The sequence below is a fragment of the Oryctolagus cuniculus genome, chromosome 17 (genome assembly GCF_051225735.1).
Source record: "Oryctolagus cuniculus isolate XC-2025 breed Fujian yellow rabbit chromosome 17, ASM5122573v1, whole genome shotgun sequence".
Lineage (NCBI taxonomy): Eukaryota > Metazoa > Chordata > Mammalia > Lagomorpha > Leporidae > Oryctolagus > Oryctolagus cuniculus.
This window is the reverse complement of record NC_142883.1, coordinates 764,116-789,233: the sequence shown is the minus strand read 5'-3', so window position 1 is coordinate 789,233 and position 25,118 is coordinate 764,116. Positions and strand designations below refer to the sequence as shown.

The 25,118-nt window shown below is 67.3% G+C and overlaps 3 protein-coding genes and 1 long non-coding RNA gene across 23 annotated transcripts in view; 2 read left to right on the top strand and 2 right to left on the bottom strand.

The window, feature by feature from the left end:
• The window catches only part of CCDC57 (coiled-coil domain containing 57), a 78,953-nt gene extending 78,360 nt beyond the window's left edge, over positions 1 to 593 (bottom strand). For 9 of the 11 annotated variants that reach the window (XR_016224386.1, XR_016224387.1, XM_070060095.2 and 6 more), the window contains exon 1: positions 446 to 593. Coding sequence is in view for 7 of the 11 variants with exons in the window: in XM_070060095.2 (XP_069916196.2) it covers positions 446 to 491 (46 nt within the window). In the remaining 4 variants the exon portion in view is untranslated. Of the gene's footprint in view, positions 1 to 88; positions 225 to 445 lie in introns of those variants that run through there. The other 2 variants (XM_089318560.1, XM_089318551.1) reach the window with 2 other exon arrangements.
• Positions 93 to 4,752, top strand: LOC149121050 (uncharacterized). 2 transcript variants are annotated; one of them, XR_016224390.1, is made up of 3 exons: positions 98 to 209; positions 3,987 to 4,127; positions 4,509 to 4,752. It is a non-coding gene; the product is annotated as an uncharacterized LOC149121050 (long non-coding RNA). The 2 variants fall into 2 exon arrangements; XR_016224391.1 differs by lacking the exon at positions 3,987 to 4,127 and having other exon boundaries at positions 93 to 209.
• Positions 4,753 to 8,418: 3,666 nt separating this feature from the next.
• SLC16A3 (solute carrier family 16 member 3) lies at positions 8,419 to 15,606 on the top strand. 5 transcript variants are annotated; one of them, XM_051838861.3, is made up of 6 exons: positions 8,419 to 8,554; positions 12,116 to 12,209; positions 12,905 to 13,153; positions 13,471 to 13,614; positions 13,810 to 14,568; positions 14,925 to 15,606. In XM_051838861.3, the coding sequence occupies exons 3-6, from the start codon at positions 12,931 to 12,933 to the stop codon at positions 15,191 to 15,193; spliced, it is 1,395 nt and encodes a 464-aa protein (XP_051694821.1). In that variant the 5' UTR covers positions 8,419 to 8,554; positions 12,116 to 12,209; positions 12,905 to 12,930; the 3' UTR covers positions 15,194 to 15,606. The 5 variants fall into 5 exon arrangements, with proteins under 5 accessions (XP_051694821.1, XP_051694823.1, XP_089174671.1 ...); XM_051838863.3 differs by lacking the exon at positions 8,419 to 8,554 and adding an exon at positions 10,244 to 10,595; XM_089318545.1 differs by lacking the exon at positions 8,419 to 8,554 and adding an exon at positions 11,167 to 11,349.
• The window catches only part of CSNK1D (casein kinase 1 delta), a 30,493-nt gene continuing 20,609 nt past the window's right edge, over positions 15,235 to 25,118 (bottom strand). Inside the window, exons 7-10 of one of the 5 annotated variants that reach the window (XM_051838859.3) lie at positions 23,443 to 23,614; positions 22,915 to 23,054; positions 20,539 to 20,600; positions 17,874 to 19,534 (exon numbers count right to left, since the gene is read on the bottom strand). In XM_051838859.3, the coding sequence (XP_051694819.1) occupies positions 20,568 to 20,600; positions 22,915 to 23,054; positions 23,443 to 23,614 (345 nt within the window). In that variant the 3' untranslated portion in view covers positions 17,874 to 19,534; positions 20,539 to 20,567. Of the gene's footprint in view, positions 16,159 to 17,873; positions 19,535 to 20,538; positions 20,601 to 22,914; positions 23,055 to 23,442; positions 23,615 to 25,118 lie in introns of those variants that run through there. The other 4 variants (XM_070060091.1, XM_089318547.1, XM_051838858.3 and 1 more) reach the window with 4 other exon arrangements.

Below are 25,118 nucleotides of genomic sequence, written 5' to 3'. Positions count from 1 at the left end.
CGCTCTCGCTCTCTCCCCCCCTCTCCCCTGCACCTCCCTCCCTCCCTCCCCCACCCCCTGCACCTCTGCCTTTCAAATATTTACCAACCCTAGACACAACGGCCCGACTTGAGCGGAACCGGGACAGATGTCGGACACGCCCTGGGGCGGGGATTCCACCGAGGGGCCGAGGCCGGGGCGAGGAGAGCGCGGCGCTCCGGCGCGAACAGGTGGGCGGGCACCGGGGGGATCCGAGCAGACGGCAGCGGGGGCCGCAGCGCCCCCGCCGCTCCCCTGTCAGCCCCACACTGGGCCGCACCGCCTGTCCGCCGCCCCGCCTGGGTCCGACCCGACCCCGCCCGCCGGCCAGCAGCCCTCAGGACCCGCAGCGCGGGCGCCCACAGGCCTCCGCGGCGCCCGCGCCCCCCACCCGCGGCGCCGCCCCGCGACCACCGCCCGCGCTCACCGGGAACGCCGGCCCCGGGCGACGCCCAGCCCCGCCGCGTTGCCATAGCGACCGAGTCCGCCGCCCGCGGTCCGGGCGCCCTCGGTGCGCCTCTGGGGTCCCGCCGGCCGGAAACGGGAGCCCGGGCGCCGCGTTCCGGCCTCTTCCCGCCTCCGCCCCTCCTGTGCGCAGGCGCCGAGGGGGTCTGGGGGTGGGCGTTCCCCGAGCGCGCGATTCCCCGCGGGGGTCCAGGGCGGGCCTGAAGCCCACTCCGCCCCCAGACACGCGTCCTCACGCACCGGAGGCGACGGGGCTCTCCCCTAGCAGGGCCATGGTCCCCAAGGCACCCAGTAGGTCTGCGCCCGCACGTCCAGGCTGCGTTTCGTGCCGGGGCTGGCGCCGGGCTGGGTCCCTGGCGAGACTGCGGGGACCAGCCCAGGCCCGCCCGCCCCGTCGGGCACCCCGGCTTCTGCCGCCGTCAGATGGGCACGCCTCGGCCAGCGCTGCCGCACTGGGGCCTGTGGACAGTTCCGGGACCCCGCCTGGGCCACGCCCCTGTCAGGCTTCAGGTGGGGTCCGCAGCCCCTGCTCCTCTGCACACACACGCACACACACACCCATCCCTGGAGTCGCACCCGGGGCTTCTGCCCGCAGCCGCCCAGCTCCTGGCCCGTCCTCCTCAGGGCTCTCGGTCTCTGAGGACACAGGCCTGGCCCTGGCCTGGAGGTTCCCTGTCCTCGCAGCACAGGGCAGGGCTGGGTTTGAGTGGCCCCTGGATCTGCTCCAGGCCTGGCCAGGGAGGTTGAGGGGAGCAGCCCGTGCTGGGCGCCGGCGGAGGGGCTCGGGGCTGCTAGTTTTGCATCCTGGCACCCACAGCGGGGTGCACAGACCCCATGTCGGGTCTGACCCTGTTCCCCAAGCCGCGAACTCGACCGCGTGTGCAGACGAGGTCCCTGCTCCGTTAGGGCAGACGTCCTCTTGGGAGGCGGCATGTGCAGAGGCGAGGCCGGCGAGGACGGGACAGGAGAGGAGGAGCCAGCCTGCCGGCACCCTGGCCTCGGGCGCCCGAGAGAACTGGCGCGTGGCGGCCGAGCTAACGACGGCACCGCCCTGGGCTGCAGCCACAGTCACTCCCGGAACCTCAGGGGACAACGCCAGGGCAGGTCTGAGGCTGGGGAATCGCACAAGCCCCGTGAGGGGGGGTTGTGCAGGGCCACTCCCCCTGCACCCCTCCTGGCCCCACCTGGCGCCCCCTGCACCTCCCTCCCCGCTGGAGGCTCCCGGCGTCAATCCGGCATCAGCAGGACTCCGGTGCGGGGTCTCGGGGCTGCTTCCCAGCAGGCCTGTCCCTCTGGGCGTGGATGGGCGGCGGTGCCCACAGGGCCGTGCTCCCCACAGCCTCCTCCCTGCTGCTCCAGTGCCACCTCACCCCTGCCAGTCCCATCTGCAACCACCCTGTTCCCAGTGAGGTCCAGTTCTGATGTCTCTCGGGGACCACGGCTCAACCCGCGTCAGCCTGGACGGCGGCCCCCAGTGCTGGCTGCGCAGGCCGAGCAGAGCAGCGGAAGTCCAGGGACCCTCCTGGACGGAGCTCCCCGCACAGCCAGGGCAGAGCAGGTGTCAGTGCACCTGTGGGTGGCGGGTGCCTCCGTCCCAGGGTGGGCTAAACGAGGAAAGGAGACCGCACGGCTGGGCTCTCGCATCCCAGGATGCAGGCTGACCTGGTGGACGCTGACTCGCCACCAAGGGTAGCTGGACAGCCCCCCCCGCCCGGGACAGCGCCTGCAGGGAGCGCCAGGGGCTGCCGAGGAGGCCCCAGGCTCGGGGTCCTTCCTGTGACTTGGGGCCACAGGGTGACCTCCCCGAGGGAGCTCCCCGAGCTGTGTGCCTGAGGCTCTGGGTCTCACCTAGGGCCCCAAAGCCACGGGCATCTGGGCCTGGGAGGGGGCCTGGGTGCCCCTGCGTGGACTTGAGCGAGCCACTTCCCCTTGGACTCAGGAAACACCCCGCGTCAGGCCGGCTGAGAAACTTCCCCCTCTGCCTGGGAACCCTGGGGCCTGTGTCTGAGCCCTGGGAGGGGTGTTCTTGTGCCAGGAGCAGAGAACCAGCCTCACCGCAGCACACGGGCAGTCCCAGCAGCGGCCTCAGGACCGCCCACAGGCGCCATGGCCATTGGCCACTTGCCAGGGAGGTCAGGCCCGGGGCTGCCCACAATCCTGCACTGTTACCGTGGGACCCCAGGGGGCTGCTGTGAACCGGGCAGTGCCCCTCACTGCTCCCCCAGGGCCACCTTGGTCCAGAAACAGGACCAGGGTGCTGGCGTCCACCTCCCTCTGCTGTCCTGTCCACTGCTGAGAAAGCAGCCTGTGAGTGGGAGGTGACTCAGGGGACCGGGGTGCCCTGGGGGACACCTGGCGTCCCCACGGTGCGGATGAGTCTCCCGCAGACGGCCAGGTGAGAGGGGGAAGCTGGAGGGCAGGCCACGCCCACCCCAGCGCTCAGTGCTGGGTGACGGGCGGGGCCGGCAGTTCCAGGGGCACAGGAAGATTGGGCAAGGCCTGGCCTCCTGCAGCTGCCGTGTGGCGCTGGGCACGGAGCCAGGCACACGCCCCTGGGCCCCGGGGCCTCCACAGCTCCCTCACGGTGGCCTGGTGATGCCGAGGCACCCCGGGAGCACGCCCCAGGGCTCAGCGCGGCCCGGCCTGCCCCGGGGCTGGGCGTCGGGGGGCTGCAGCTCGGCAGTGACAAGGCCCGGGCACCCGGGTAGCAGGAGGCTGAGGTGGACCGTGAGGGACACCCACCTTACTGGGGAGGGCCTGGGCAGGGGGACAGAGGCCCGGCCACCTGCGGCACTGGCCATGCGATGTCCTTGGGCTCCTCTGCTGCGGCGGCGTGGAAGATGCCCCCCAGGACCGGGCGGTGGGGCCTCAGCCGCCTCCACAGCATGAGACCAGTGCTGCCCAGGCCCTGTCCCTGAGCCCACAGGACACAGAGAAAGGACAGGCCCGCAAGTGGCAGAAGGAAGGGAGGGGGGGCAGCAGGGACCCTGGAGCCTGCCCAAGGCTGGACGGGCTGCCAGTGCAGCCGGGAGGGTACCGGCCCCACCCACGACCCAGAGGGAGAAGGCACGTGAGAGGCTGCCCCTTCCCACCGCGGGGCCATGACAGCGCCACACTGACCCTCCGTGCCCATCCTTTCCCACAGAGGGGCCAGGGCCCAGGTGATCCCCAAGGAGGACCAGGGAGCCTGCCCACAACCTGCCCCCAGGTCAGATGGGCAGGGCAGTGCCGCCACCCACTGACCCTCTGCCCAGCCAGCTCGTGGACAGAGGGGTGCCACGTGTTCCTGCGGCCTGGCCTGGCCACCCGCACCCCATGACCCTCCTGCCAAGGTGGGCTGCCCATCACCAAGGTCTCCAGCTCGAAACTGGTGGCCCCTGGCCACTGAGGCCTGGCCCAGGGCCTTGCACTCCTTGGAGAGCCCCAGGGTGGCGCCTGGCCCAGCTTCTGCAGCAGCAGGCTCGGCTCAGCGCGTCACACACGCACCCTTCTTTTGGCGGTAGAGATCATTGTGGCGAGCGGCGCCAGGACAGCTGGGCAGCCATGCGCTGGGGAGAGGAGTCACGGCTCTCTCACCCGTTCTGGAGATGAACTCGAGCTGGGCCAGCCAGGCCAGCGGCAGAGCTAGACCAGGAACCCCTTCGGTGAGCTCACACTGTCGCCGACACGTGGGACAGGGGAGGGGACCTGGCCCCGCCCCGCAGGAGCAGGTGGCCGGCGCGTTCCACGGTGCAGCGGGGACCGTGGTGGCCAGCAGTTAACTCAGTACGTGAAAGTCGAGTAGAGCGCTCGAGCGTTCCCAGGGGAACGAAAGGACGCCCGTCGGGTGGCGGACATGCCAGTCACTGACAGGACTGTCACACGTCCCACACGCCCAGACATATATGTAATTACTGTGTGTCAATTAAAATTTTTAAAAAAGCCAGGGGCTGGCACTGTGGCATAGTGAGTGAGGCCGCCACCTGCAGTGCCAGCATCCCATATGGGTGCCAGTTCGAGTCCCAGCTTTTCCACTTCCCATCCAGCTCTCTGCTGTGGCCTGGGAAAGCAGTGGAAGATGCCCAAGTCCTTGGGCCCCTGCACCCGCATGGGAGACCTGGAAGAAGCTCCTGGCTCCCGGCTTCAGGTCAGCTCAGCTGTTGCAGCCATCTGGGGAGTGAATCTGAGAAGTGAACCAGCAGATGGAAGATTTTTCGATCTCTCTGCCTCTGCCTCTCTATAACTCTGCCTTTCAAATAAATAAATAAATATTTTAAAAATATAAGAAAACCATAGGGGGAAACCTTTAAGACATTAGATTTTTATGATACCAGGCACCACGGCTCAATAGGCTAATCCTCTGCCTGCGGCGCCGGTACCTCAGGTTCTAGTCCTGGTCGGGGCGCCGGATTCTGTCCCGGTTGTCCCTCTTCCAGGCCAGCTCTCTGCTGTGGCCAGGGAGTGCAGTGGAGGATGGCCCAAGTGCTTGGGCCCTGCACCCCATGGGAGACCAGGAGAAGCACCTGGCTCCTGGCTTTGGATCAGCGCGGTGCGCCAGCTGCAGCAGCCATTGGTGGGGGGGGTGAACCAACGGAAAAGGAAGAACTTTCTCTCTGTCTCTCTCTCACTGTCTACTCTGCCTGTCAAATAAACAAATAAATAAATAAAATAAAGATTTATAAAAAAAAGTATGATACCAAAAACATGGGCAACCAGAGAAGCAAGGATAAAATTGTGTGCATCAAAGGAGAGTGAAGACAGCACACAGGATGGGAGAAAATATTTGCCCCTCAGATACCTGATACGAGTTCAATATTCAGCACAGATAAACAGTTCTTGGGCCTGGCACTGTGGGGCAGCAGGTTAAGTAGCCACCTGTGACATCGGCATCCCACGTGAGCACCGGTTCAACTCCCAGCTGCTCCACTTCCAAGCCAGCTCCTTGCTAAGGCACCTGGGAAAGCAGTGCAAGTTGGCACAAGTGCTTGGGCCCTGCAGGCACGTGGGAGACACGGATGGAGTTCCAGGCTCCTGGCTTCCGCCTGACCCAGCCCCAGCCGTTGCAGCCTTCTGGAGAGTAAACCAGTAGATGGAAGATCTTTCTCTCTCCCTCTTTCTTTGTAACCCTGTCTTTCAAATAAATAAAACAAACCTTTAGAAATTAAAAACAAAACTCTTAAAACTCAACAGAACCTGACGAACAATCCAAGTTAACCAGTGGGTGATGGACCTGAATGGACACTTCCCCCAAAGAGGACACTCAAGTGGCCGATGGCCGGAGGAGCACACGGGCTTGGCATCGAGGTCCCATCTCATATGAGCGCCAGTTCGAGTCCCGGCTGTTCCACTTCTGATCCAGCCCTTGGGACGCCCGCAGGGAGACATTGCCGCACACCCAGGAGCGCAGCATTAATGGAGAGGAGAGCAGCCCCAAGCTCACAGGAAGCAGCCAGTGCGGGCAAGGATGTGGCCGCCTGGAGCCCCCACACGGCGCTGGCCAGGGTGTAGACTGGCGGCTCCCCAGGACGACAGCCAGGGGTGGGTGCTGTGGCGGGGGGTAAGCCCGCACTCGGGAGAGCCTCCGTGTTGGGTGCCTGCTTGAACTCTGGCTCCCCCGTGCCTCCGGTCCAGCCCCCTGCTACCATGCCTGGGAGGTGGCAGGAGGGTGGCCCAGGCGCTTCCATCTCTGCCACCCGGATCGAGTTCCTGGCTCCGGGCTTTGGCCTTGTCCAGCCCTGGCTGTTGTGGGCATTGGAAAGTGAACCAGTGGATGGAAGGTCTCTCTCTCTCTCTCTCTCTCCCTGGCACTTTGCCTTTGGGATAAATAAGCGCAGCTTAAACAACAGTAAGGAAGGGAGGCTGAACACAGAATCATTGCCGGCCCAGCAATCCCACTCTGTCTGTACCCAAGCCAGACGCAGACGCCTGTCCTGCTGTGACAGCGTGAGCTCTCATTCCCAAAACCCAAACCTGCCCCCAGCAGACGCACTGGTGAGCAGAAGGCGGTGCGGCTGTGGCGGGGTATCATCCACCATAACCGTGCCGGGAGTCCTGGTGAGCCCACAGCACAGCTGAACTCCAGGGCTGTGACCCAGTGAGACCCCACGGCAAAGCCGAGCCGCCTGCCGGGCCGGGTGGGGGCGAGGAAGGTGCCTCAACGGGGCAGGAGCTTTTCTGGGGCGGTGAAAATGTTTTGAAATGGGTGAGAGCCGGTGGTTGCACAACACGGAGACCGCACTGAAGCCAGGAGCTGTTTGCTTTATGATGACTGTGTCACGAGGATTCACCTGGGGGTGGGGGCGGGGGCAGGAACCGCAGCAAACAGGGCCACCCACTCTCCTGGGCCCTGCTGGGAAGGCGGGGGACTCAGCCAGTGTCAAGGAGACCCCTCCCCACCTGCCTTTCCCAGAGGAAACAGGGCCACAGCCAGGCTCCTGACTCAGCCCCACCTGTGTGTGCTGCTACTCGGGGCGGCCTGTGCTGGGGGCGGGCCAGGGCCCTGCGGGGGGGACCCAGTGCTGGGGGCGGGCCAGGGCCCTGCGGGGGGGGGACCCTGTGCTGGGGGTGGGCCAGGGCCCTGTGGGGGGGACCCAGTGGTGGGGGCGGGCCAGGGCCCTGCGGGGGGGACCCAGTGCTGGGGGCGGGCCAGGGCCCTGCGGGGTGGGGGGGACCCAGTGCTGGGGGCAGGCCAGGGCCCTGCGGGGGGGACCCAGTGGTGGGGGCGGGCCAGGGCCCTGTGGGGGGGACCCAGTGCTGGGGGCGGGCCAGGGCCCTGCGGGGGGGACCCAGTGCTGGGGGTGGGCCAGGGCCCTGTGGGGGGGACCCAGTGCTGGGGGTGGGCCAGGGCCCTGCGGGGGGGACCCAGTGCTGGGGGCGGGCCAGGGGTCGGTGCTGCCGCCGCCAGGGTCAGGCTGCAGAGGTGGCCTCTCCGGCCTGCTCCAGCCTGGCCTGTGCCTGCACCAGTGCACCCTGGGACCCTGGGGCGGGAGGCGCCTCTCCAGCCATGCTCAGGGCCCTGGGCCCTGGAAGGCAGCTAAGGGCTCTGGGCCCAGCTTCCCTGCATGCTCCTGGGGCGCTCGGCAAGTGCTGAGGCCCCCAGAAGTGCCCGTGGGCCTGCGTGGTGGGCTGAGCCTGGCTGACCTGCAACCAGGTTCGGGAGAGTGGCCAAGCAGCCCCTGCAGAACTGTGCCCCAGCAGGCGGGTGGGCAGCCAGCAGCCAGGGGGTCCTTAGCGAGCCTCAGAAGGGCAGTGTCCAGGGGCCAGGCCCATCTCCAGGCACTCTTAGCTTGCAGGAGTGGGCTGCCCTCCGAGCCCGCTTAGGTGGGACAAGCAGCCCTACTGTCCAGCTGGGTGTCCTGGATCCACGGCTCCCACGGATGCGCCCCAACGCCGGGCCACCGGGGCAAGGGCTCAGCTGACTCTGGCTGGAAAGCGACCCTCGGCGGCGGCTCCCAGACCGGCGTGTCCGGCGCTGCAGCTGCCCTGGGCCCCGCCCCCACGTCCGACTTCTGGGCAGGGGAGGGGCGGCAGGAGCTGGGGTCTGGGACTTCTCAGGGCCCGGACCGGACGCGAGACGCGAGCAGCAGTTGGGAGAGCAGACCGCCCCGGGCGCCCGCTGCGGCGCCAGCACCGGGGAGCAGGCGGAGGTTCGGGTGGGGCGGGTCCCGGGGGGCAGGTCCCAGGCGGCCTGGTTGCTGGGGCGGCTTGGAGCCCCACGGTCTAAGGACGCCCTGCCGCGGGTGGATGAGAGCGTGCGAGGGCCAGGGTTCACAGCCTCCGCGGACTGGGGTCGGGGTCTGGGGCAGACAGGACCTGGAAGGGAAGGGAGGGGCCGCGGGATGCAGCCCAGGTCTCAGCGCCCGGGGGCGTGCGGTCCGCGCCGTCGGGGAGCCACCCCCTCCGGCTGCGGCGCAGGGTCCGGGCGGGGCGGCCGGGGCGGCCGGGGCGGTGCCAGGCGGCGGTGACGTGCGCGGGGGACGTGCCGCGCGAGCCACCGCAGCCTTCAAGTCGCCCCCGGCGCGGCGCCCGGCAGCCGAGGCGGGCAGAGCCGGCAGAGGCGGGCGCGGCGGGCGCGGCGGGCGAGCGGCTGCAGGTAGGCGCGTCCGGCGGCGGCGCGGCCCGGGGTGCGCGCTCCCTCCCGCTCGCCCCTTTCGCTCTCGGTGCTCCAGATTCCGGGGGCGCAGGGGATCCACCCCCTACCCGCTGCGGCCCCCTCCGTCGGGCGGCCCTCCGGGGCTGGGCTCCGGCCATGGGGTGGCCGTGCCGGGTCCCGGGTATAAACAGCCGGACCCGCGAGGCTGGGAGGCTATATTTGGGGGGGGGGGGGAGTGGGAACACGTGCGCTCGGGGAGGGCGCCCCCAGGCACCGTCGGCCGCCCCTCGGGTCCTCGCCAGCCGCGCGCGCCGGGGACGACGGTCCACATCGGACCCTGCGCTCGGAGGCTGGACTCAACCTGGACTCCCTGGGCTGGGCTCAGTTTCTTTGTCTCAAGAATGGGTTCAGGGAGTGAAGCAGATGAGAGGCCAGCCGGAGGCGGGCCCCTAGGTGGGGTGGGGTTGGGGGTGGGGTGTGTGGCTGCCAGCCCTGGGCCACTGGGGGTGCCTGGACTCTGGGTGAGGGGCCAGTGTCCCCTCTCCCTGTCCCATGAGTCTGAGCTGTGTGTCCAGTGCACATGGGCAGATAGGGTTTCCCTGAGGACCAGAATCAGGCCCACGGTAGCCTGGGGGTCAGCAAAGGGAAGGAGCCGCCCTCTGCCAGCCAGGCCGACCTGACCAGGCTCAGCACAGATGGGGGCTGTGTGCCTAGAGGATAGCGGTGTTCCGGGGTCCCCTTCCTCCCTGTGCCCAAGAGTGGCTGCCATGGGTGTGGGCACAGGGTGGCCAGAGTTGGGGGCACTGGGGGCACGGCTCAGGTGTGGAGCTGTTAGGTCTGGGGCTCTGGGACCTGGTCGGAACCCGGGTGGGGCCAGGTGGTCTGGTCCCAAGGGCGGCTTGTGTGGCCATCACCTGGCGTGACCTTGGGAGAGGCTGCCACCCAGAAGGCTCTCTGGCCCTCACTGCCCGGAGCGTGGACGCCTGTCTGGGGGGCAGTGGTCAGGGAGGGGTGCTTGTGGATGGGCCAGCAGTGACTGTGCCAAGCTGAGCCGGCTCCAGGGCGGGTCCTTTGGGGTGAGCCGCCAAGTGCCGGTAGCAGCCGGGGACCCGGGCGGGTAGCGGTCCAAATGCCCAAGTGTGTGCGGGCGCCTCGAGGCGCAGGGGCGGGGCGGGAGCATACCGGGCCCAGGGCGTCCCCAAGCGAGCGCTGACACCCAGCCCAGCGCCCACAGACACAGTTCCGGGTCTCAGTCCCCGGGCCCGAGCCACGCCCACGCGCCCCGCCTGTGGGGGCCGGGCGCGGGGTCCCTGCGACTTGCGGCGCGGCGCCGTGTCCGGGGCTCCGCCAAACTGGTGGCCCCGCGCGCGCCTGCAAATACGGTAGAGGGCAGGCGGCGCTCCTGCTGACAATACGGCGGCGGCTCCTCCCTTGGCGCGGTCACGTCCCCCACGTCCTGCGGCCGCGTGGGCGGGCCCGGGCGGAGCATCCTCCCCTCCAGGCCACCCAGCCGCTCGGGGTCGGCCAGTCAGTGCCAGCAGGGCCGGAGCACAGGGTCCCCTCCCCCGACCTGTGCCCATCACCGGCCTGAGTGACCCCAGAACCCCGCCGGCCTTGGCGCAGGGCGCCGGTTGTAGCAGGTGCTCGGGCGTCGAAGGGCGGATGAGTGGCCTCATGGAGGGGTCGTCCGGCGCCCCAGGCCGCGGCTGGCACAGGTTGCGGCCGAGTAGGGCGTCCACTGTGCCCAGCCTTGCACCAAGGGTGGAGGCTTCCTCCAGGAGGTAGACTTGAGTCCAGCCACCCTTGGCGTCCAGGCAGTGGCGGAGGCTGTGAGTGGTCCAGGGCAGCACTGTCCAGTGTTTCTGCCCCACTGGCCCTGACAAGGACCATGTGGGCGGACAGGAGAGCCCGCGGGGGCTGCCTGGGTCGGCGGGGAGTGGGCCTAGGGTACACCCTTGTCTGGTGCCCACCTGCTGCCAGCCTAGACCTCTGTGGTGCGGGCATTATGGGCCCCCTTGCTGGTCAGCTGTCATGCAGACAGGTGAGTGGGCCTCCTGAGGGCACAGGCCCCTGTCCTGCAGGGGCCACAGAGGCAAGGCCATGGCCAGGCCCCCAGTCAGCCTTTGGGACGCCCCGGGACAGGGGCCAGCCCCAGGCCATCGCACAGGACCCTGGGGACCCAGGCAGGCGAGGAGGCCACTAGTCCAGGGGCAGCACACTGGGCTGCCAGGGGTCCCTGAGCGGGGGAGGAGAGGGCTGGGCACAGGGGCCTGTCAGAGGGGAGGGATGCGTCTGGGGGCCCACCCTGGCAGGAGTCAGGTCCTGGCGGCCTCCTGGTGCTGGGATCCCAACAGATGCCCGCTCCTGGGACTCCTGACGGAGCTGCTGGCAGGAGCCCTCCCCAGCCACGGGGCAGCTCCGGGAGAGCCACTGCAGGGACTCCCGCCAGGGGCCTGGGGAGCGGCTCGGAGCCCCCGCCCGCCCTGCCGGGATCAGCTTTCCACGCCGAGCCGCGGGTTATTTCTGGGCTGGTTCACATGCTGTCCCGGCAGGGTAAATGTCACAGAAAGGCCAGCCTGCTCAGGTCCCACACAGGCTGGCACGGGGGGCCTCCCCCTGGGGCCCAGACAGGGCAGCCTCAGGGTTTCCTTGGGACTTCTGCCAGCTGCCCCATGGCCATCCTGGGCGGCGGCGGCTGGGTCCGAGGCCACTTTGCTCCCGTGTGCCCTGCTGCTGACTTGAAGTTGGTCCCAGTGGGCACGCTGAGGCGCCCCTGTGCAGCGCTCTCCCTGCAGGTGCCCTGGCCTGGCCGCTCTGCCGCACCCCGGTTCAGGGGGTGCCTCCTCTTCCACGAGCGGCTGCCCCCTCAAGCCCTGTCGCCTGTGGACTCTGGTGGACCAGCAAAGGATTGGGGGCTTCAGAGGGCGGGGGCCACAGAGGCCAGTCCCGCCGCCTGGCCTGGTGTCCTGGGGTGGGGCGGCCTGGGTGTACAGCCCGGGCTGCCCCCCTGCTGGTCCTGGGCATGTCCCCACTGTGGCCCCGCCTGGCCCACTGGATGTATTTTAGAGCGTGACACCTGTAAGGCTGGAGCCCTGAGGACCCCACTCTGAGCCCGGGCGCGGGTCCCAGCTTCCTGTCTCTGGGCTTCATTGCGTCGCGTGGCCTTCCCCAAACAGCTGTGTTTTTAGTTTCTTTGAAAGCTCCCCCGCTCTGGGTCGTCTATGGGCCTCCTGAAGATGGACCGACACGGGCGAGAGCCACTTCGCCTCTCGGCGCCCACAGTCCCATCCTCCCCCGGGGCGGGGAGCTGGAATGGGGTCACAGGAGCCCGGGACCGTGCCCCCGCCCACTGAAGGGCCTCTAGGTTACCTGCACGCTGCCCCTGGGGCCTGGCCAGGTCACGGGTCTGTGGACTGCTGGCAGGGGGAGTCTGAGGAAAAGGGGCAGGGGTGGAGCCAAGGCGTAAGAGCCCGAAGTCCGTGACCCCCGGGGCGGGAGGGTGCAGGCAGCCTCGGGCCGCTCACCGAGGAGCTGCTCACGCGGGCGCTTCCTTCCTCCTAGGGCGGGCTGGCAGCACTGCAGACAGGGAGGCCACGCAGGCTGCCCTGACGGCCCCAGGACGCGACACCGCACCCACGCTGCCGAGCCGTCTCCGGTGAGCTGGGGAGAGGGGCTTCTGGTGGAGGGTGGGTGGACATGGAAGTCCGGCCTGTGTTCCAGCGAGCTCTGCTCACACGCAATGTGCTGCTCCTGTTCACGGAGGGTGGTCACCTGGGCTGCCGTGGGCGGGGGTGGCCACCGCCCCACCCCACACATGGGGCTGGAGTGGGCTGCTCTGGGGGGCTGGGTGCAGGTCCTCCTGGCACTCTCTGGTCCAGGCCTGAGGGCGACCGGCCCGGTGCGGGTGGGACAAATGGCCGGGTTCCTGCCCCCTGCTCTGTCCCTGGGACCCAGGCCCCGCACAGCCAGCGTGCACAGGAGCGGGAGTCCTGTTGCCCTTGGGGGCGGGCGAGCAAGGGCACCACTGCCCCATCCACAGTCAGCCGGAAGCGGGAAGCAGTCTGGCAGACACCGCCCCCAGATGCTCGGCCGGGGGAGGGCTCTGTGCGGCCCCGCCTGCCGGGCGGGCGGTGACAAGGGCTGGCTGCTGCCTAACGGGGTCAGCTGGGGAGCCAGGCAGGGCAGGAAGTACAGGCGGGCCTCTCCCTGGCTCGGCCCCCACTCCTGCCTTCCAGTAAGCAGCAGGTAACAGGCGGCCTCTGCCCGGCTCCTCCGGGGTGTGCGGCGCGCCGGCTTGGGCCTGCCGGAGCCTGGTGTGGCGTCCCCACGACGGCCTGCTTCCTCTTTCAGGTGCAGCGGAGCCAGACCTCCTGGCCATGGGAGGAGCCGTGGTTGATGAGGGTCCTACGGGCGTCAAGGCCCCCGATGGGGGCTGGGGCTGGGCCGTCCTCTTCGGCTGTTTCGTCATCACGGGCTTCTCCTACGCCTTCCCCAAGGCGGTCAGCGTTTTCTTCAAGGAGCTCATGCGGGAATTTGGGATCGGCTACAGCGACACGGCCTGGATCTCCTCCATCCTGCTGGCCATGCTCTACGGCACTGGTGAGGGCCCTGCACACACCGGGCCACCTGTGCGGGGGCAGCTGGCCGGACCCTGTGCCAGGGCTGAGCACTGGGTCCACGGTGCGGGGGGTGGGGGCCACACCGGGTGCAGGTGAGGTCTGCCTTGGCCCCAGCTCAAATGGGCTGGCTGTACTCGTGCACGGTCCCTGAGGGTCTTGCAAAGGACCTCCCTTGTGGGGAAGACCCGGGAGCACCAGCCCCAGGGGTGGGCCAGGAGCAGACGGCCTCAGGGCTCAGTGGGCAGGGCCCGGCTGGGGGCCCCGGTTGGCCCCACTGAGCCGTGGCCCTGTCTCTAGGCCCGCTCTGCAGTGTGTGTGTGAACCGCTTCGGCTGCCGGCCGGTCATGCTGGTGGGTGGCCTCTTCGCGTCGCTGGGCATGGTGACCGCGTCCTTCTGCCAGAGCATCATCCAGGTCTACCTCACCACGGGGGTCCTCACTGGTGAGCAGGCCCGGCCCCAGCCTTCCTCCGGTCCCCAGCAGCTCAGGGGCAGCTGCCCGGGGTGCAGGCCTGTCCCTCTCCCTGACTCCCCGATGCTGCCCCGGCACCATCAGACCCCTCAGGCCCCCTCGGGACACGGCGGTGCCCAGGGCGCCCGGTGACGGGGCGGGCTCTCACGGCCGCCCTCTCTTCCAGGCCTGGGCCTGGCCCTCAACTTCCAGCCCTCCCTCATCATGCTCAACCGCTACTTCAGCAAGCGGCGCCCCATCGCCAACGGGCTGGCGGCGGCGGGCAGCCCCGTGTTCCTGTGCGCCCTGTCCCCGCTGGGGCAGCTGCTGCAGGACCACTACGGCTGGCGGGGCGGCTTCCTCATCCTGGGGGGCCTGCTGCTCAACTGCTGCGTGTGCGCGGCGCTCATGCGGCCCCTGGGGGCGCCCCAGGCGGGCGGGGGGCCCGCGCCCCAGAGGCCGGCCCGGCGCCTGCTGGACCTGAGCGTCTTCCGGGACCGCGGCTTCGTCATCTACGCACTGGCCGCCTCCATCATGGTGCTGGGGCTCTTCGTGCCGCCAGTGTTCGTGGTGAGCTACGCCAAGGACCTGGGCGTGCCAGACACGAAGGCGGCCTTCCTGCTCACCATCCTGGGCTTCATCGACATCTTCGCGCGGCCCACGGCCGGCTTCATCACCGGGCTCAAGAAGGTGAGGCCCTACTCCGTCTACCTCTTCAGCTTCGCCATGTTCTTCAACGGCTTCACCGACCTCACGGGCTCCACCGCCAGCGACTACGGCGGCCTGGTGGTCTTCTGCATCTTCTTCGGCATCTCCTACGGCATGGTGGGGGCCCTGCAGTTTGAGGTGCTCATGGCCATCGTGGGCACCCACAAGTTCTCCAGTGCCATCGGCCTGGTGCTGCTGCTGGAGGCCGTGGCCGTGCTGATCGGACCCCCGTCGGGAGGTGAGTGCCCCCACCCCGGGAGGGAACCCCCGACACCCGCTGTTCCTGCCAGGTGGCTTTCCATGGCGGGGGGGGGGGGGTGCCCCGAGCCCACACAGCCTGTGTCCCACGGTGCGGGACCGAGTCATCACGGCGTTGGGGTTCCGGCTTTCTCCTGGACCAGGAGGGCCTTGGGCAAGTGTGATGGCTGCAACTGCAGGGAGTGGCCTGCCCCCCCCCCCCCCCCGCTGCCTGGGGCTCCTTCACCCCAAGCCGCTCCCTCCTGGTCCTCCCCGGCCGGGCAGTGCTTCTGGGGGCCCTGGGCACCCTCGCGTCCCCAGTGCCGCGGGGCAGCCAGTGACGCGGTCCTGTTGCAGGCAAGCTGCTGGATGCGACGCACGTCTACAAGTACGTGTTCATCCTGGCGGGGGCGGAGGTGCTCACCTCCTCGCTGGTGCTGCTCCTGGGCAACTGCTTCTGCATCGCGAAGCGGCCCGAGGCCCCGCGGCCCGCGGCGGCCCTGGAGGAGAAGCTGCACGCGCCCCCCGAGGACCTGGGGGTGGACTCGCGGGAGGTGGAGCACTTCCTGAAGGCGGAGCCCGAGAAAAACGGGGAGGTGGTCCACACCCCGGAAACCAGCGTGTGAGCGGCCGGCCGGGGCGGCGGGCGCAGGGAGAAGCCGGAGACTGGCAATGCTCGTATTTATTTCACAAACAGACTAGCTTAGGCGGCCGTCAGCTCAGCTCTGCTGCCTGGTCAGCGGTCACCCCGTCAGGGTTTTGCAGGGGAGGCGGCGGGGTGGGAACCGTGTCATTCCAAAGCACATCTGCGGTGGAGCCAAGCCTCGGGGTTACACGCTGTCTGCACCAGGGCCCGCCTGCCGACCCTACGCAGCCCACGCCCACCACGGCTGAAGGGCCTGGAGACAACATGCCTAATCAGAGGCCAGGGCCGGCTGTCAGACCCCCAGCCCGCGCCCCCCCCCCCCCCCCAGTGCCTGGGGCCGAGCCGCTTCCACCTGTGGGCTGTGTGCAATAAACCTGTGAGGGTGGAAGCCAAGGGGTGTCCCAGGAGCTGTGTGGTCTGACTGTTCACCTGTCAGGAAGCAGCCTGGCTATTCTTAGAGTGGCCTGGCCCTCACCGGCTTTCTTGGTGCCGTCTGAGAACGTTCCCTGCCACCCCCAGGGCGCCGAGGGAGGGAGCTGTGTGCTGGAGGGGCGCCCAGGCAGGCCGCGAGGCCCCACGGGTGGGTGGCTGGCAGAGCCTGAGGGGCACGTGTCCTGTGCTCACTGCTCCTGTCTGAGACACGGGGCTCCCCGGCTTCCACTTATCTGTGCTCTGGTCAGCTGGCAGAGTCTACTCCGTGTGGGCAGTGCCCAGGGCTGGCCTCTGCTCCCTGTTCCCCTCTGTCCAGCCTGTGCTTAGCACTTGGCTTGCCCTGGGCACCTCACACCCACCTGCCCTCGTGGCCGGCGGTGGCCTGCGTGGCTGGGAGCCCGGTCAGAGGCCGCTGGGGCCGCCTCAGTAGGTGGTGCGTCGTGGGCGCTGGGGACGGCAGCGGGCACCCTGGCGGGCCGCGTGCAGCCGGAGAGATGCCACGTCCCTGCTCCTCTGCAAGGAAAAGCAAGCGAGAGCTCACGTCGCAGGCCCGGCCTCCCCACCCGCCCCTGGAGGCCCAGCCCAGTCCAGCCCCACCAGGAAGCCGGACTCGAGTTCCTGCAGCTCACGCCGCTGCTCGCAGCACCCTGGCTCTGGGGTCCCCTCTGCCAGGGCCCCGGCTGGTGAGGACCAGCAGCTGCCGGCTTCCAGACCTGGCCGAGAAGGCCCGGGCCTCAGACATCCCGGGCATCGGCCGATTTGCTGCCCTCACCGTGGGTACATGCGCACCTGGCAGAGACCCGAGGCTCAGGACGGGCTGAACCCAACAGCAGCCAGCAGGCTCCGCTGTCCCCGTGAACGAGAAGGCGGGAGTGGGCAGGGTTTGGGGGTCAGTTTTCCCACCATGGGGAGGGAGGCACCAGGCCCAAGTGGCCAGTCCGCCCGTGCGCATCTCCAAGGCCCCCCCCCATACCCCCAGTGCCTACTGCTTCCTGTCCTGGATCCTGGGGCTTGATGTGAGCTGGACCCGACTGCCCAGGCCCAGGTCGCAGAGCGGCCGCTGGTGAACACGGCACTGGTGCTCACACGGCCTGCTCCCGCCAGCTGCCCCACCCCTCTGGCAGGTTTGGGAGTCCTTCCTCTCCCCTGCTCCTGTCCACACCTGCACCAGGGCAGCCACAACGTGTGGCAGCCAAGAAAGGCCCCTCGGAAGTCTGGCCGGCGTCGGACCACGCTGCCTGCAGGTTCTCACGTGGGAGACCGCGGGAGGCAGGGCGAGCACCCTCCTCCGTGTTTCTGGCTCTGGGGTTTCCCAGCTGTGCCCAAGACATGGCGACAAGGACACGCTAGCGTTCAGGGAGCTGGGCGGGGGGAGGGGGGTCTGATGCCGAGGCAGGGGAAGGGGGCAGTGGTGAACAAGCCTGTCCTTCCTAGAGGCTCACCCAAACCCCTTAGTGACACAAGTGCCCAGAGACACAGCTGGGCGAGGGCCGGGGAGCAGAGGGCGACAGACAGTCCAGCAGCCCCAGCCGGAGGGGGGGTCGTCCCTTATGCTCAGGTGCACCCGCGGCAGGGGCAAGGTGGGCCCTCTCCGGGCAGACAGCGAGGGGCTCTGGCCTTGGGAATGTGCCAGTGCTGAGAGCTGGGGTGACCACAGCCACAGGAGCCGCCTTGGTACGCCCAGGACACGGGCTGGCAAGAGGCACACGTCAGGGCAGGGGGCGGGGTTGAGTCCCTGGCTGTGGGCGCCTGGCAGGGGCAGGAGGAGCAAGGACGCAAGCCCAGGCTGTTTTAGGCTCTGGCACCTCAGGGTGAGCCTGGGCCAAAGTGGGTGTGCAGCAGGTACTCCGCCTCCCACGAGCAAGCGAGTGCCCTGGCGGCGGCAGGCCCGAGGAACCCCCGGCCCTGGGAAGTCAAGACCCAGTCAGCTCCTCCCTGAGAGGCCCATCATGTGCTCTTCCCAGCCAGCCCCAGGCGAGCCCGGGCACTTCCTGCCAGAGCCGCCCATCTTGAACAACAGCCTCCGTGCCCTCCCCGGGGGGCCCCGCCTGTGTGCACAGCAGAGCCCCGTGGGAAGGGCCTGGGGCAGCAGCCGGGGCCCCCAGCGGCTCCAACCAGCACTACCCCCAACAGGAACGCCCGTCCTCAAGGCGCGGCTCCATGTGGTTCACCTTAGCACACTGACTTCTCAGGCCGCCGAAATAAAGACCACGTGAGAGGGGCAGGGGGAAAGGTAGAAGTCATTATGAATTTATTATTTACACAGTTGTTAAAGTACACAAATACAGTGTAGTAAAACACACAGCTCAGAGACTGTCACCAACACACAGCCGACAGACATCCTAACTAAGCTTCCTGCAAGTCACATGGAGAACCAGCGCACGCGCACACACACCCCGCCCGAGGGCTGGGAGCAGAGTCCACTCCCGACACAGGCCAGCGGTTCCAGGTGGGGCGGACAGCAGGGGGTGCCCCCAGAGATGGCCAGCCCTGGAGGCGGGTGGGGGGAGCCAACAGCGCCCGCCCCACCCACCCTGTGCTCACCCGGACACGCATCCCCACCGGCCCTGCCCGCACCCCAAAATGCTCACAAAGTAGCCAGCGCTGGATCGGGAACACACAAGCATCCAGGCTGGTGCTCCAGGCTGGGGGCTCTGGGGAAGGGAGGGAAAAGCAGGTCCCAGCTTCCACGGAGCGCCCAGCAGCCGCTTCCGCGCAGCGACACAGGACACCGTGCACCCCGACCCTCAGCAGCCGGCACCAGGAGCCCCGCAGGGAAGGGCCGCGCAGAGGTGGCTTCCTTGGGTGAGGCTTCGTGCCACCACTCTTCTGTGCTGGTCACGAAGCACAGGGCACCAGGCCTTCCCGGAGACTCAGGTGGGCAGTCACCTGCTTCTTGGCACTTCAGGGTGGAGGCCCTCCAGCCCGCCGGCCTCTGGGCAAGCCCCGGCATCCAGGAGAGGCGCCCAGAGCAGGAACACATCAAGTGCCCACCTGCATGGTAATGTTTACAGTCTGTTTAAAAAACTTCCCAAGTTCCACAGACACCATCAAAACCACCATCCGTGACCCCACGCCTCTGGGCTCTCCATCCTCGCCCGGGGAGCAGGAATCACTGGTGCCACACCCCTGCCTCGCAGCTCTCCCCACACCGCACTGCCAACCGCTGCCGGAGAAGACACCAGGGCACACGCACACGCACACAGCGGGACTGCTGATGGAACGCTCCTCCTCCAAGTGGACAACACGACACGACAGAACAGAGACAGACCAGACAGACGCCCTCCAAAGCCACGTGCGCCCCTTCCTGCCTGGCTCCACTCTGCACAGAAAATCCAAGCCAGCGTCTTTGTTTCAGGGTTCTTTAAAGTCAACACCTTTTGAAGACCGCAAAAACAGACAAGAAACAAACAATAAAAAGACAGGTTTCTTTACACAGATTTAAGCCAATAATTTTTAGCAAAATGATACAAAACTGTCTTAACCAAGTAGAAGACGTGGTTACAGTGGGAGCGCCGGGGCACAGGCTCACCGCCACCGGAGGCTGAGCAGCTCTGGAGACGGTCTGATCTCGCCATCGCCTCGCACACGCGGCCTTCTTCCCAGCCCGTTTTAACTGGGTCCACGTGGGGTCTCGGTGCGGCCCTGGTGAGGGCAGCCCTTGGAGTCTGTCCGCTTAGTCTGTTTGGGTCCCCCACAAGCGTCGCTGGGTGAGTGGCCTGCAGAGCTCCCGGTGTGAACATCGGTCTAGACCGGGGGGCGTGTCACTAGGAAAGCCATTGGTAACAGAGTAGATCAGCCATGCATTGTCTGCCCTTCACAGCAAAAAGGAGCGTTCTCATCGGTGCACGACAGACTGAAGACCACTGGACGCCACCCGACCGGGAATCTGTCGGAGCCAAAGCACAGGACAAGGTCAGCGTGAGGCCAGACGCGGCGGCCAGCCAGGTGCATGGGCACACGAACCACAGGATGGAGCCTGGGAGGGAGGGGACGCGCTGCCTAGCCCCAGCTCGGACACCTGCGTCCCGCCACGCGCAGGGACGTGTGCGGCCAGGACACGCGCTCGGCAGAGCAGTGACAGGAAGACAGGAGGAAGAGGCATGCAAGCAAGGAGACTTGGCGCGCACTCGGTGAGGACCCTGCTCCGGGACCCCCTCCTGGAAAGGAACTCCGTGTTCTGGAAGCAGCACCCCTGTGGGGGACGCGAAGCAGTTCCTGTCGACACCCCAAGAGCGCGCGGAGAAGTGCCCGGAGAAGCTCAAGCCCTGCTGCGGGAGCTGCCCGATGCGCGTGGCTGAAGAGCAGGGCGTGTGCACGGACGCCCGGCCATGCACCGGCGGCGGGGAGCAGGTGGCCGCGGCTGGACGGGTTAATACAGACGGTAGCTGTGTGGACGCAATGGCTGGGCAGGGACCAAGTTTGAAAAGAAACACAAAACGAGGACAGAAGTAAATGAGAAACAGGAAGAGAGCGGTGACCGAACAGCCGGGATGGGCAGACCACCGGGAGGCTGAAGGCAGCCAGAGCTTCAGAGCCCCCGACACCAAGCGAGGCGCCGCCCGGCACAGGAGCACGACACAGACGGCCCCAGGACGGTGGGGCAACCAGGAGCTGGCACACCCGGGCACTCCTGTCCACACAGGGCCAGCAGCACTGGCTCATCCAATGCAGTCGCAGGGGGGCCTCCTGGGGTCACTCCGCTCGGAGACTCTGGACGCTCTGCCCCAAGACTGGGCAGCTGACCGCAGACGCTCCAGAGCCCACACCACAAGAACAAAGCGGAAGAAGCTGCACTCAACCGCCGGCACCTGGCATGCAAGCGCAGCCCCGCCTGCGGCGGCCACGGGCGGGGGGCGCTCCCAGCCCTCCCGCTGCTGCCGGAGCACTCACCCAGTGCCGCCTTCCGATGGGCCGAGCAGCTACTTGCCGTGGTGTTCGAAAGGAATGCTATTCTGAGATGAGGAAAAGACAGCTGTTGGTAACGTGCACAGGGCCTGGCCCCGACTGCCCATGGCGCCCTGCATCCGGACCTGCTCCTCACCGCACCTCAGCCGGGCCACAGACCACTGACAGATGCCGCCTCGGGGGACCTAGGAACAGCTGGGTCTCTGCCCACGAAGGCAGCTGCTGGCATGGCACCACCAGAGCATGGGGGGCGGGGCGCACTCCCTCACTAGGGGGAGGACCAGGACCGCACTCTCTCTGGGCAGAGCGTGGGTCAGCGCGATTCACCCGAAGGAATGACAGACGGTGTGGACAAAGAGAAGAGCGGACAGACTCACGGCCCAGACGCCAGGAGACAGGCACCGCACTTCCCCCAGGACGGGCCCAACGCCAGCGGCCTTGAGAAGGGAAGGGGGCAGGAGAGAGCCAAGAGTGGGTGGGCAGTGGCCCACGCGCACCATGAGGTGGCCAGCCATCCAGCCCGACCCAAGCATGAGGCCCAGAGGACACCAAGAAACCCGCCTGCAGACCGGCATCGCCACAAGAAGGGACCACCTCTCCCGAGAGGGCAAAACGGGTAAGAGCGGCCGTCGGGGAGGCCTGGCCTGCAGACATGCGACGCGGCCTCCAGCGCCCTAGGACAGACAGGCCATGCGGCCTCCAGCGCCCTAGGACAGACACGCGACGCGGCCTCCAGCGCCCTAGGACAGACACGCCGCGTGGCCTCCAGCGCCCTAGGACAGACACGCGGCGCGGCCTCCAGCGCCCTAGGAGAGACACACCACGCGGCCTCCAGCGCCCTAGGGCAAACACGCCACGCGGCCTCTAGCGCCCTAGGAGAGACACGCCGCGCGGCCTCCAGCACCCTAGGACAGACACGCCGTGCGGCCTCCAGCGCCTTAGCGCAGACACGCCACGCCTGCACCAGCGCCCACCCTTCTCTCAGGGGTGCCCGCGAGCGGCAGCCCCACGCACGCTTGAAGCTTCCGGGCCAGCAGGTGCGCGTTTGGCCGAGGGCCTCGTCTGGCCTTGGACTCACAGCTGGGCTGACCCCAGAGCACTCAGTGCCCTCCATGGGGACAGGGCAGGCGCACTGGCAACCCGGAGCACCCAGCCACATGCCTCCTGGGAGAGCCACACGCTCCTTCCCCACATGGAAACAAGCCAGGAGCGCACAGAGCATGATCCCAAGCCACAGGCTTGCCGGGGAGACAACCTCCGGTGACACCGAGGATGTGGGCCGAGAACGGCTGGGCCGCCCCAAGCTCGCTCCCCTCCCGATCCCAAACACCAGACGCTTTATTGAAGAAGTCAGGGCAGCACAGCTGCTGCCTCCAAGAGGCCCCAGTCCAATCGCAGCCTCATTCCTGCTTCACGGGTTGGGCAGAACCAGCCCCGCAGGTGCAGCTGGATGACACCTCCTGGGCCTGCTCACAGCCGCAGCCGCCCGCTGGGAAGGAAGCCCCCAGGCCTGTGTGTGCCCTGCAGGAGCTGCCCAGCGTCCCGGCCCTAGTGGGACGCAGCAGAAAGCACAGACACAGCCCATGATTCGGCAGGGTCACGATGTCCAACGAAACTACTCATTTCCTTCAGAGCTGGGGCACAGGGCTGAGGCGGGCTCCAGGCCCCTGCGCGCCCCACACCCCCACGCAGCCCTGAGCCCAGGGTGGGCTGCACAGCGGAACAGACGCCTCCGACGCTCATCCTCAGCCCAAGCCCAGCCCTCTGGGCGACCACGCCGGGTGCAGTGTTCTGCCGGCTGCACCACAGAACCACGCAGAGCAAGAGTGAGAAGGGAGATGTCGGGAGGAAAACGGTCAGGAGAGCAGGGCCCCCGCTGGCCCCGGCTGCCCAGGACTCGCGTGCTGCCCTGCCCTCACCGCTCGCAGCCGCTTTCTCTGGCACTCTTCTCGTCAGAGGCCGTGAAGAGCACCGGGGCCGTGCCTGCGGGGTCACTGCAGGCCCAGGGACAGGGTGGGGCTCGGGCTCCTCGGCAGCACCTGCCCCCGGTGCCGTCCCTCCCGGACGAGGAGCGGGCAGGGGTGCACGGGGAAGCTGCTCACACGCAGGCGCAGTAGCAGCCGCCACAGGTGCAGCCATGGCTGGAAACCAAGCCCTTGTTAGAGACGGCACACGTTATCTGAGCGCTCAACAAGACGCCACTCACTCACCAGGAACACGGGTCCCCTGCTGAGGACCCCCACACACGGGAAAGGGCAGAAGGGAGGGAGGGAGGGAACGCGATATCCCACCCCACTCTCACCCTGGAGCGCGCGAGACCAGCCCTGGCGGGGCTCAGGTGGAGCGTGGACCGGCACTCACCTGTGAGGTGGACATGCGAGAGGTATCTTGCCGGCCCGTGAGGTCGGACGAGGAGATGTTGACTGGCGCCCCGCGGTGCAGCCGCATACTCACTTTCCGCTCTCGTTCCATGCCAGAGACAGGCCGTGGAGAGGTGTTGGCTGGGGGGGCGGGCAGAGACCCAGGGTGAGCTGGCCTACCCACGGCCTGTGCTGGGGCCTGGCTCCCGCACGGGGGTTCACTGGAGGAAGCTCCATGGACAGAGGGGCCGCTGGCAGGGGAGAGCCCCCAATGGCTAGAGCTCAGCATGGAGGGCACACCGGGGCCTCATGACGCCACAGCACCTGGGGCCCGGGGAACTCGGCCCTACAAGGTGCATGGGAGAGAAATCTGGGCATTGGGAGAGACATCCCACTTGTTCTTTGGAGTAAGAACCGACCAAAGCAAGAGGTCCGACAGCACCAGCCACGCGTGGGAGGCCAGAGCGCCAGCCCAGACCCAAGAGACACTGGACAGAAGGGAGCCCTGTGCTCGCCGACGGGCACTCACCCGTGTGTGAGGTAGGGGTGAGGGGCGTTGGGGGAGCCACTTCTTGGGTTCCCCGCAGGCGGCCAGAGGCTGTGGAAGGCAGGCCACGGGTGGCTGGGTTCCGGGAGTGTCTCAGCCGCTCTTCTCGGTCCCGGCGTTCCCGCTCAGCGTCGTCGGCAGCCCGGCTGGCACCCTCAAGAACAGGAAGAGGAAGAGGTGAGCCCAGCGCTGACCCAGGCTGCTGGAAACAAGGCCGCCTGCTGGACAAGAGCTGCGCCCATGGTGGTCAGACACTTTAGCCCCCCGACCCACAACCACCGGAAAAAACCAATTCGCACTGCTGTGTGCTTTCCTGGGCGGCGGCTCAGGGCTGCCTCAGCGTCACCACCTCCCAGGCTCCCCCGCACACCCAAACGCTTGTATGTGGAGGAAGTCAGAGTAGGAAACCACCTAAGGCGTGGCATGGGCTCAGTGTGGCAGCACCTGGGGAGGGGTGGGGCAGAGGCAACAGCACTGGGTCACTGAGGGACCCACCCAGCGCCCAGACTCCTGACCGGGGGAGGCCACGCTGTAGTGGGGCCAGTACAGCAGCCAGGCTTGCGCCCCACAACCCCAACTCGTGCTTTTGTTTCTTTTTCTTTTTTTTTTTTTTTTAAGATTCATTTACTTTGAAAGTTACAGAGAGGGAGAGGCACAGAGAGAGGTATCTCCTATCTGCTGGTTGACATCCCAAATGGCTGCCAATGCCCAAAGCCGGGCCAATCCGAAGCCAGAAGTCTGGGTCTCCTATGTAGGTACAGAGCCCCAGACATCTGCACCTCCTTCCGACGCTTTCCCAGGTGCTTTAGCAGGGAGCTCGACTGGTAGAGCAGCCGGGTTTCGAACTGCGGCTCACAGGGGATGCGGCACTGCAGGCAAAGGCTACGCCACGGTGCCAGCCCCTGTACACTTCTGATTAAGGACTGGGTGTGGGGACGCGATGGGTTAGGCTGTCGCTTGCAACACCATCATGACGGGTTCGAGGCTTCACTGCTCCACATCGGATCCGGCTCTTTGGTGATACGCCGAGATCAGCGGAAACCGGCAGGACCTGGGCTCCGGGAGACCCAGACACGAGCTCCAGGCCCTGGTTTCAGCTGGCCCAACCCTGGCCACTGCAGCCATTTGTTGGGTGAACCAGCAGGTGGCAGATCTTTCTTTCTCCCTCTGTACACTCTGCCTCCCAAACAAACAGTCTTTTTTTTTCTAATTTATTTATTTATTTGAAAGGAAGAAGGACAGAAAAGAAACCTTTCCAATAATTCATTTGCCGAATGGTCCCAAAAGCCAGGGCTGGGCCAGGAACCCAGAACTCAATCCAGCTGGGTCTCCCGAGCACCGGAGCTGCTGCGGCTCAGGGTTTGCACTGGCAGGAAGCTGTCTGGCAGTGGGCGCTGACGGGGGACGCACTCCCAATCAGACCTTCGCTGCTACTTCAAACACCCTCCGTGCACCCCAGGCTAAGACGCCTGTCATGAGCCAGGCCTTGCCCCCACTGCTAACACCATCAGGTGAGGCTCTACACCCACGGCTGCCAGACACAGCCAGGTGCTACCCCTGCGGAGAAGAAAGCCTCACTGGGCTGGACATGCCCGCCCGCCCACACGCTGTCAGGGCAGACAACACCAGCAAAGCCACGGTGACGGCCGTTTGTGCCC